The sequence below is a fragment of the Dendroctonus ponderosae genome, unplaced genomic scaffold, assembly GCF_020466585.1.
Source record: "Dendroctonus ponderosae isolate FM_Combo_2020 unplaced genomic scaffold, Dpon_F_20191213v2 Dpon_F_20191213_6, whole genome shotgun sequence".
Taxonomy (NCBI): Eukaryota; Metazoa; Arthropoda; class Insecta; order Coleoptera; family Curculionidae; genus Dendroctonus; species Dendroctonus ponderosae.
This window is the reverse complement of record NW_026018814.1, coordinates 7315512-7327484: the sequence shown is the minus strand read 5'-3', so window position 1 is coordinate 7327484 and position 11973 is coordinate 7315512. Positions and strand designations below refer to the sequence as shown.

General features: G+C 35.9%; 1 protein-coding gene across 1 annotated transcript in view; it reads left to right on the top strand.

Moving 5' to 3' along the window:
• The first annotated feature begins 608 nt into the window (after positions 1 to 608).
• Positions 609 to 11973, top strand: part of LOC109540556 (nephrin) — a 165337-nt gene continuing 153972 nt past the window's right edge. Inside the window, exon 1 of the mRNA XM_019908985.2 lies at positions 609 to 1108. Coding sequence (XP_019764544.2) covers positions 1039 to 1108 — 70 coding nt within the window. The 5' untranslated portion in view covers positions 609 to 1038. The remainder of the gene's footprint in view (positions 1109 to 11973) is intronic.

The following is an 11973-nucleotide window of genomic DNA, read 5'->3' as shown; positions in this document are numbered from 1 at the left end:
ATTGTATAAAACAGAAAAATAAAAACCGGTTCAACTGTCCCGATTTACTCTGGTCCATCTATCCCAAATTTCAGGGATAGACGGACCACCCAAAACAAAAAATCTATGTATTAATCGGCTTTTACATCATTTACGTTGTCCAGAGTGGATACCATTCAATGCATTTTTAAATACAAATCGAATTTGAAAACTGTCTTTTAGTTAGAATCGCACCTTCAAAATACCGTTAAACAAATTTCTACCATGTGTAAATGCAGAAACTAATAAAGCCACTCCCGAAAATTAACTACACACAAAGCTACTATCGGAGTGCAACTGGTAGTGGTTTGTTGACGGGGTAGCGTTGAAATATTCTTCCTATACCATGTAGAGTCGAAAATACCCGACTGGTCCATCTCAGGCGGTGGTTCATCTCTCCCGGAATTACCCTAACTGATCCAGATGACAAAAAATTGCCGTTAAAAATCACGATAGAACTCAAACATCTTCATCTACAAATCGGGCAAATTCAAAACGCCGGTCGCTGACAATCAGTGGCAATTATCATTTTCAACCCTTTGTGTCGACATTAATGGCACTGTTGTCAAAAGAAGGATCTGCAAGAAGGAAACTTTAAAAGCGCGGCATCCTGCTGCAGGTAGTGGGGCCCCCGCGCCAACGCTGTTGTTTGCCCCGTTTGAATCTCACTCAGTTCTGTGCGAGCTTTCGGTCTGAAATTATCCAACTCCCGGAGCCCAACTCAGCCGGATCGCGAGTTTTTCACGGAGTTTCGGGCCCTGCAATCGGCGGAGTTGTGCGGACCCGCCCACTTTTCATCATGATCCAAGCGTGAAGACGCTCTCAACTCACCGCGGCTCTTTATGTCATTGATAACAATTCGAATCTCCAACTGAATGGAGCGGTAAGCCACGCACCAATTCGCGTTTTTTTTCCAACTTCCGAACTTTCAGCTGGAACGGCTAAAAGTGTGGATACAGTGGCTCAATTTTCCGTGCGTTACAGTGGAGTTGTTTTCAGTGATGTGTAACTAGAGGATTTATGTTTGGAGTCATGAATTTTCCCGGCATTTTTCTCTGGCTCTTTGGAGCAGCTACGGCCCTCAATACAGGTTTGCCAACACTTACATATTGCTCAACTATACGAAATTTTCTTAATTCAGTTGCGATTTTTTTATTTGGTGTTATAGCACTTTGAAAGGAATCTCTATCAGAAAGCTACTGCGTTCTATTCGATTTTAAGGGTTTCTTTATACATTGGGAATATATTCAGCTGAATGCAAAAGGGATTGCATTTTTGAAAACGAAAGTGTTTCAAAAATTTATAAAGAGAACTTTGAGCGTTGTGGGCGGGGCGGTTTTATGAAGGTAATAGTTTTGAGTCACTAAATAATCTTCTGATTATTTAAAATTAACTTTCTGGGACTTAAAATGCTTTACTCCAATTGGCCTCATAATTTGAATTGTATGACACACACTTTATTAAGGGGTGAAGTAGATTTTGGCACGACAAATAAATCAGTTAAACCAGCAAGTTACTTAACTAGTTAAAAAAGTTTACCATTTAGATTTTAGATAACTAAATCCCTTATTTTGTCAAAGGAACTTGCCCGCTGTGTAATTCGATCAGAATTTCAATATATAATGTGATCAGAAATTGGTGTCGCCCTTCTAAAAAGACTGAAGAGAAAATTTGTTTCATCAAAATAATTTGCTCTGAAACTCGGAATATTTGCACAATCGTAAATCGCAAATCATGCAATAATGTTGCTTTACACTTGTAGACATTTTTAGCTTATAAAATCCATGAATGCAATTTTTCAAATTTAGTAAAATATTTTAAACAGTCGGTGCCAATAAAAATATCTTACATTTCATTTTTTGCACATACTTTAATGAAACGATCTGCTTGCTGTTTGCTCAGAAGGTTCTTTGTCAAACGTGTATTTTTTAAATTTTAATTGATGATTGAATGTTGGACACATATTTATTCTTTTTTGACAAGCATACATATCAATATCCTTATTATCGCAACACCACTCTTGCAGAAATAAAACTACTAATTTCATTTTCATAAACAAATCAGTTGAAGAATGATTAAAAAATAAAAACTGCTGATAATTTTGAATAAACCCCATAAATTAGAACAAGTTTGGAAGCAAATTAGATACCAATAATCGATTTTCCTTGAAATTGTAAATTTTTAAACTGTACAGCAAAGGCGCAAACGTGTAATTTGGAAAATTGAAATATATATTATTCAAGAACCGATTTTCTCTTTATAAAATATCCAGTTGCTTATTGTTCATTATGCCTTGTTATTTACTGGACGTTAATAATATGTGGAATGTTCGAATTATTGATGTATGTTCTGCCATCGTGCTTGGGCTATCCCACTGACCCACTGCTACGATTGCGTCTCCTGCTTAAAAAAATCCTAATTCCTAATATAAATAAAGTAGCTGCTTGGATCGTGCCCAACGGATAGAAGACACTTGAGTTTTCGGACAGGGTAAAAGTTGAACAAAAATTTTATCCAGCATAATTACTTTTTCTGCCTGAAAAAGTCACACTTTCCAAGGTGAAAGGAGTAGCGTGTTGAACCTTTCACATTCGATAGGAAACCTTTGAGCGTAAACTCTTTGAAAATTTCATTCAAATGGCAAATAAACCTGATTTTCTCCGACTATGTAAAATGGGCCAGAAATAAACGTTCCGCACAATTGCATTATCGGTTCGAAAAATCAATATTTTTTTGTTCAAGTCAAGTAGTGACTAGAAACTTTCATAATCAATTGGATAAACTTTGGTAAAAAACTTCTGAAAATTTAATTTAAATCACAGTAAAACCTGATTTGTGCCGGCTTAGTAAATGTAGGACAAAAATTAACGTTCTAACACAATTGCATCTTCTCATTCAAAAATTCGTGTTTTCCAATATAACACAAGTAGCCACTTGAAGCTTTCATAATCTATAGAGAACACTTGAGCGTAAATATCATTATCATTGAAGTTGGAAGACAGCCTGATTTTTGCCGACTTTGAAAAGTTGGGTTTGAAATAAACTTTCAAGACAAATTGCGTCATCTGCTTGAGAAAATCCTTATTTACACCGAAAGCAAGTAGATATTGGCGATTTCGCAGTGTATAGGACACACTTTCGCAAAAAATCTTTAAAATTTCATTTAAATCGAAGTTAAACCTGATTTTTGAAGATTTGGTAAATGTTGGGAAAAGATAACGCTCCAGTACAATTGCATTTTCTGTCTGAAAACTTCATACTTTCCAAACTAAGCAAACAAGCAAGCAGCGACTTCAAACTTCCGCAATCCATAGAATTTTTTTCGTTTCACGGCAACGCAGAAAAAAGCCAGTAAACTCAGGAGATGCGCTTTCTTCTTACGAAGGTTTTCCAGTCGCCTTTGATAATGTCCACCGCAGTTGTGGACGAAACGTCAGGAAAACAGTCCCATGGACCACGGCTTTGAAGCCCGAAAACCATTTCTATATGTGATTTGACCGGCCGTGAAAGCCTTCATAGACTAATATTTAGTAAATGGTTTGGATTTAAATTACTTAGCCTCTATAAATCATTTCTTATAACAATTTACATTATAATGGAAAATTTACCCGATGGAATTTACACAAATCTATCTTAAAGATCCCACCGATGATATCGTTTTAGTGTACGTTGAATTTGGTTATTTACAAGGAGATTCGTAGCCAGCTTGCTTAACTGGTTACTTATTCTATTTTTATATTTCTCACTATGCGATTTTATTTACTTTTTCACTGTTTTTTACTTGCAAATCCTTCTGTATGTCATGATTTGTTACGTACCACGGCGAATTTGCAATGGTGCGGAGCGGAAATTTTTGGAATTTATGATAGCGAAGGAGCGAAACATTGCCAAAACTCCCAAAAAAATCATTCACATCGCGCCTAAAGCAATTTTTTTCTGTCGTCGAAAATTTGATCAAAATATCACTTGATTGAGAAATTCCAGAAAACTTATTTAGCAAACACATTTCCTTTTCTCCTTATTTCAGTTGCTTTAACCCCCTCGTAAAAACATGGGTTTTTTACTAGGTTTCTGTTATTCGAACTGGAAATGAGAAGAAAACAACACTTAAATGTTCCTGAAAGGTCAGAGTGAAACGAGGGTTCGACTACTGTTAAGCACCTACGGATGTTTAATTCCAAAATAGACAACTTTCTGATGGGGCATTAGTGAAGCAAAATTTGAAGTTTTCTGCGTTAACACAGCTTGTTTATGGAGAAATTTAAAAGTTCCTTTGTTAATTGGCATAAATGTTCTTGGTGTTTGCTCTAAGCGACGATTTTAAAAAGCTACAGCCTGTTTTGCTGCTTCTTTTCATTTAAATCCCATTGGTTCATTCAGTGAATATCTATTTAAATTCAGTTTGCATATTCTAGGCGGTAGAAAATAAAAAATCAATTTTTTTATTTCATTAATGTCGACCAACAGCTGTGGCACGCCCAAATCAAAATTTGTGCCCCATTAAATCTGAGATCAAATGTCCCATTAAAAAGTTAAGCTGCAGACAAGCGATAATAAACCAATTAACCTCAGAGGCTTCCTTTACCTCCTGTTAACGAACTCCGTTAGTCATCAATTGATGCTTATTAAAAAGTCGGCCCATGCGAAAAAAGGTCAGAAAAGCTACTTTATGACTCAGCTCTTTAATTACTTGCGTTATGCAGTTCTCATGTTAGATCAATTATGACCATTGCCAATTTGGCAGCGACAATTAAATATGTTCTGAAGAAAATGCGACCTTTTGTATTTCCGGGTTTCATTTCCCATCTTATCGAAATTCGCGACCTTTCCAGCGATCTGCCAAATATCAATTTCCTACCGCCGCATAATTGATAGCTGCCTCGTTTACATTAAACTTAAATTACTTTTTCCGAAAAGGCACTTTGAACACCTAAGGAACTTTTTCTTATTTTTCACTTAATCGTCTTTTGCCAGTCGTGTGGCTAATTTCCAAATTTAATTTTCTCCTTCGGGAACTTTTTTCCGATCGTTTAGAAGGAGCAAAATCGATTAACCTGCCCGGCTACTAATGATTGGCAGGTAGCAGAGTGAATTTGATAAATTATTTTTTGCACGAAAGGCGAATTAAAAGTTTTTTTTGGCGGTGCATTAATTCTTCAGGGGCTGTTAACTTCCACTCAGATGTGACAGGGAAGTTTGCCAGAACTGATTGTGGCTTAATTGCTCGATCATCCCCAAACATCTGAGTGTTTTCACAATGAAATTTTTGTCTAGTTTAATTTATTGAAAATGATGTAGGCCTTTGTACTGGACATAGGCATTTGGTAAAATTAATTTAGTTGATTTCCGGAATGTTGATTACATTCTGATTATGCATACATGAAGAGCTATTGATTTGGTGACTGATTAAATTTCCGTTCAGCAAACAGTCGGTTTGAAATTAGTTTAGGGCCTCAAATGGGAGGTTTTATAAGGGTTTGAGCATTCTCCCAGTTGCGAGCTTCTAGGGGATTTTGTCTCTATCGGTCGGGAAATATTTCCCCGAACAAAAACCGAATAAAGTAGGCAATTTATAAGCCTGAGTAAAATTGAAAATAACAACGAAGATCCTTGAAAGCAATTGATTAAAACAACTCCAACAGTACAACAAGGCTACATATGCTCATAAATTATCCATATTAATATTCATACCGTCCATGGAATGTATACGATTCTCGCTGTAGCTGATATAAATACTGGTTGCTGCATAAATCATCGGATTTAATTGTAAACCTGGCTTAAAACAGACGACCCGCTGTTTGCTTGTTGATTCTATTGGTCGCAGTTTAAGTTTTGAGGTAATTAATTGGACGGCGCGCATCCCCTCTTTGGTTAATTGGGCAGCACGCCTACCTCATGAATAAAAATAAGCATATTTCCTCATTTTACATGTTGTACTGTTGGGTTTTCTTTCCAAAAATTAGGTAATTGTCCTGATGAATAAAGCATGTTAGATTTGTCGATTGTCAGCATGAGTAATTGGACGGCCGTGCAACTGGGCAATAAATAATGAACTTTTATTATGAAAATATGTAAGAGCTAATAGCATTTCTACATAATTCATTTTCGTGTTACTTTGCCTTTATAAGGAAACTAATATTGTATTACAGTGCTGCAAAGAAGTGTATGCAAATTAGGCGACAGAATAAATTGACAAATGATCAGGTTGGAACAAATGTATGCAATTCTCTTATTGCTAGGAACGCTAAATTTTTCAAGCTTATATGACCCTAAACCTGACTTTGGATTCTGACTAAATGCTTTGTTCGAAGCTTTAGGAAATTGCGTTTTATTTTTGTTGGGTGAATCAACCTTGATCGATTTCAGCCTTTATTTCACGCCACTTGATAATTAACCATCACGCGCCACTTGAGCGTAAAGAATCACATACATATAGAAAATGCCGCAGAGTCTTCAGTCGAACCATTTGTTTTTAGTCTTTAAAATGCCCCCACGTGCTCTAGTTTGTCCGTCAATAAAATTCTACTCATTTCTAATTAAATCATTCTGCAACATCCAAAAAAACCGACTGCAATAAATGCAATCCTTACAGCCGTTTCGGCTTTCAGATGTTCGTTTGCTCAGAAAATCTGCTATTTATTTGCTTGGAAACTATCGAGGCTGCATTGTTCTTGTCGATAATTCTCGCTAACGATTGGAAAATGAAACTTCCATGATTTATACAGCATTATTTGTTCCATAGATTACGAAATGGCGCAAGTTTCGTGAGAACCAATTGTCTGAAAGAAGCTTAGAAACATTTAATGACAATCGGCAATGGGATAGTGGGAGATTCATCATATTGAATTAATTAAATTTTTGATTAGGACTTTTTTGTTTTGAATTTTCAAGAATATGTTATTGTCGTTTTGCGGAATTTTCTGTTTTTGAAATTACCGCTATTTAATGTTTTCTAAGTCGAGTCAATTTAATCAACGTGTCTTCGACTGAAATTGTGAGGAAATTAAGCACATGTAGGAGGATAGAGTAGGCGCCTGAAATAATTTTTCTGAATGAAATACATAAGAAAGAAATAAATCGAGAAAGAAAGAAGAAAAAGAAAAATGAAATAAAATAATATCTTATTTTATCAATGACAAAGGTTTCTTAATATTTTTTGTTTCTAAAACGTTGCGGACGAGTCCTCAATCCTTTGTAGGTATGCAAGAACCAAAGGTTGAGCATCCATTTCCTTCAAACATATTTTTTCATGCATTTGTGGCGGAATCGTCATATCTAAAAATAACAACAGCCAAGAACTAGACATTGATATTGTCTCATGTTAATTTTTGTTGGATGTCACACAATATTTGTTTTAGAGTTCACGATGTATAATAAGAAGTAACCGAAAAATGGTATAATAAAAGTGAAACTCACCACTAAAATGTAAATCTCAAATCCAGCTCAACTATTGTGGGCAACATTTAACGGAGATCTGCAAAAAAATAAAAACCCTAACAAATGTTACAATGGTTTAAAAACAACAGATTATATAATGAGTCCCAGACGTACTGCCTACATTTATGGTGTCTGCATGTTTGGTCTAAGATTTATAACAAAAATTTGCATAATAGACCTTGTATTTCAATCCAATAACTCCTTTAGAAGAAGAATTCTGATAACTTCTTCTTCAGCTAAATTTGAAAACTGAACTATTACATACCACTACACCCCAAAAGTTTGACAAAATTCTGACTTGTTTTGCAGATTCTAACTCAGAGTTCTTAACGTTCCTTCGCTGATTAGAGTAATTTTTTCCTGTCTATTACAATAATTTTTTACATTTTTACATTTTCTCTGCATTTAACACGTTCTGTATATCACTTTCGCGTTGAGCGTTTGCCTATCCAACACATGAATGCTAAAACGTTTTGGTGGTATATTTGAAAGTCTGGTAAAACAGCCAGTTGTCTTCATCGGATGAAACATCGATCCAATTTGAACAGCCGCCAGGCAAATCACAGGCCATGTTTTTTCCACCCCCGGATTCCAGATGCAAACCTAAACTACAGCCCGATAAAACAGCAACACAATTTTTTATCCTGTCATTCGTAATTGCTCCGTACACAATCTAACGAGGTACGCGTGGAAGTTGAAATATGGTGGCCCATCCTGGATCCTGGATCGATGTCTTTTGACCGCGGCATAAATCTATCACGCTCGCGATATGATTTATTTAGGCTGGAAAAGATATAAGGGTCATAATCCAATCAAGTAATCTATTATGGCCCCGTAAACATACATAAAACATCGTGTCAGGTGTCCAATAGGAATTGTGATTGACGTCTGGATGAAAATCCCATTCTAACAACGAGGGGTGGATAGATCCAGGATATTTTGCAATTTTGCATGTGTAACAACGGACCGTTTGGGGTGTCTTAATGTTGACCGCACTTTTTCCGCAGGCAATTTATGAAATAATCACGAATTGTTGAAGGAATGTGTCTTTCCAAGATTCTGGGGGCTATTTCCATCAATCAATCTAAATCAACCCGAAGGGACGACTTGAAAGTGAATGGAAAGTAATCAATTTATTTTCCCTTTGTGAGATTTTCAATGAATTTTTTGATCTCGGTTTCCAAGCACCAAAGTTTATTTTGCAAAAAGGCACATGGTCTACCAACATATGCAACAGCATTCCTTGAGAAGCTTTTAAAAAAGTTTCAGCAGCGCTTCAGGCAGCTTCAAACCGTTTCGATTCGACGACTTTTTTATATTTTCCCAACTTGCTACACAGGCTGCTCTCAAAGCCTCAGCAGTTGCCAGAATCACTGATTCCTTCTTTGATCAAATTCAGCAACGAGCTCAACTGTGTCTGATTATTTTCGTTCCACATCATTGCTGTTTTTTTTCTTATCGAGAAACAAAAACCCTTTATAGAAAATAACCAAAGCGAAAAAAGTATAAGCCTGACGAAATTTCGCCGGCAATAGTCTGGAAATCTTCCGACGAGCTTTTAAGGTAATGGAAAATTTTTATAAGAGGATCTAAACAGAATTTATTCCGGCATTTACCCTATTTCACCCTATTACGTCGGGCATAATGCAAAGTTATAAGAAGGTGGTGGATTAAAGTGGCGACTTTTGCTACTAGGAACTGTAAGTATGGACTCGATAATATTTTGTTTGCCACGGTGAAAGCGGGCCTTTTCCGGATTGGATGAGAGGTCATTGGATATGGCCATGATTTACTCGGAGGAAAAATGTGATGAAAGCTTACAGCGATTGAAAAATTGTTTGACGCTATGGAAAATAATAAGCTGCAGAACCCTAAAGAGCACATGGTTTTTGCTTTTAACCTGCCGAAGTTTTGTATGTTGGAAATAACAAGCGCCAAATTTCGATTTCAAACCAACAAAAAAATGTTGGCAACTTGCTTCCAGAATTTAAAAGAACTCTAGATTGTAAACCAAAAAATCAGCAGCAAAGTGCTAGCTCTACTGCACTTTGCTTCCGCTTTTGCTGCAAAGAAAGACTATTATATGTACGACTTTGATCAAGTTTAATACAGTTTCTATAACACGAATTCCTATCATGTGTATGTGCATGTCGTCAAAATGCGACGGGAGAAAATATTTTATTTGTGCCGTTCGTCGTCAGTCCCCAGATAGGTTCCCTCTTGCAACATCGACTCGGCTAGAAATTTGAAAAATGCATGCAAAATGAAAATGCTGAATATAATACTGCCAAATTCAATTTCGTCTGAACGAGGAAGGAACGCTTTTAAAAAGAACTTATTTTGCTAAAACAGGAAACTCGGCTATGTGTGTGTGCGCATCAAGCTTTAAAGCCAGTTTTCGAATGAAAATCAATTCGGTGTTTGGAAAACATACCCCGATATTTGCTAGTCTCGGTCGAAACAAAGCATTTGAAATGCAATAAACGCCAGATTTTGCAAGAATTTTCCTCTCATTCTGCGGCAGCAGTTTAGCGAACTGCCAGTTTAAAACTGGACAGCATCGAATGCTACTTAGGCAATTGATAAAAACGGTTTCAATACTAACTTATTCCAATCTGCTCGATCGGAATATTAGAAATCCGATATTTGCTCGATTGGAAGCAGATTGTTTCATGATTCCATTGGTTAAAAATTCTCATGACTTCCTTCTTAACATAGCTATTGATATATAATTTGTCAACAAATCTGGGAACTTTTACATATGAAATCACGACATTAACTTTTATTCACTTTCAGGGTTTCTTTATTGTTCTTCATGAGTCACTGTACAGGTTTCTACTAAACTCGGACTTGTTTCTCTTAAAGATTTTCTTTAATGTTTGTTCTTCATCTTTAACGTGCCTTATTAAAAAAATATTATGTAGATCCACCGTTCACATTATTTTCTCCGTTATTGAGGAGCAAAGCAAAACCGAGATCAATATTTGCTTGGTATTAATCTTGCTCTTCCACACAGTCTTGGACTGACAGCAAGAATTTTTCAAGTCTTGCTTTAAATAAGGCGTGAAAGGGAATCAAAATTAATTAGAATATTTCGATATATATTCGAAAATTAAAAGTGTAATAAAATATAATAGAAATAAAATGAATCCACATTAACTTTGTTTACTCAGGAAATATTCATAAAAATTAAACTCGTGCATCAAAATACTCAGATAATTTTGCATTCGAGCTTGTTGTCTTTTAAAAACTGCATTCGTTTATTTTCACATTGGAACGAAAAAGCCCTCCTCCTTCGGAGTCGGGCATTTTCGCCACAATATGAAAATAAACTCATGCAGTTTTTAGACATCAAGCTTTCATGCAAAATTATCGGTAATTTTGAAGCACTTGTGCAATTACCCCCGATAATAACAATATTAATAAGCAAACTAAAAGGTGATAATAAGCAACACAACAATAAAATAATGTCCGGCTGTTTTGAATTTAATTTTGAAATGATGATTTTCTATTAAAAATGGAAAAACCTACAGTTTTAGGAAATTAAATTTTTAAGCTATTTAGTAAATCAAAAGTATGAAAGGTTACATTTAAATTTTGTAAATTGTGCACTAAGCTCCCTAATACCAAGAGCAGTCTCACTCAAAACTAACCCTCAAAATCGCCTTTATTCTACTGTGGCAGACAAATTAATTTAATAGAATTATTCGTAGCGCTAACACGAGTACTAAAGGTACAAAAAATGGGCGACAGAAATCGTTTGGGCCATTGGCCCTAACCGATATTGGTTTTTGACAACTTTGCGAACGGTTTAATCAAAGTTTAATCCGTTTCCCTGATATAAAAGTATACCATTACCGTCTGGCACCTAATAAAGCTTTAATCAATCCGATAAAAGGATTTTTCAAGTAAATAATTACCCAATTTCGAGAGGAAGTGCGAATCGACTCGACGGCGCGGCCGAAGGGAAAACTAATGATTCCCAAACCTCCAAAAGTGCTTCATAATTTCCTCTCTATCCCGTCCTTTATTAGTTCTGAAAGGTCTTATGGTCGAGTGTGTTGAACTGTCGAGAAACCGTTTAGGGACCACGAGAAACCACCGATAAAATTGATCGGGAAAAATTCGATTTAAACCCTGACAAGGCAGATTAGTTTATCGGAAGTTTTACGCAAGGCATTGGTCATCGGCTTAATGCAGAACGAAAACTACAGTTCATCCAAAAACGAAAAAAAAATCAGCCGTTTTGTTTCAGCGAACAATTCATCCTGGAAATATGTTTTAAACTATTCCGTCCACCGCAATCGTCCCATTTAAATTTCAAATATCATTTGGAGATTTTCAAATTTCGCCCGCCCATTAGAATATCCAATTTTATCTTGGCCCAATAAATTTTCCTTGCAAGCCGAACTTGAACAGTTAATTTAAAAACGGTTCCAATTTTACGCCGAGCAATTCGGAAAATGTGTTAACCGTGAAATCTGCTACGTAAATCAAAAGTTAATATTTTACTTAATA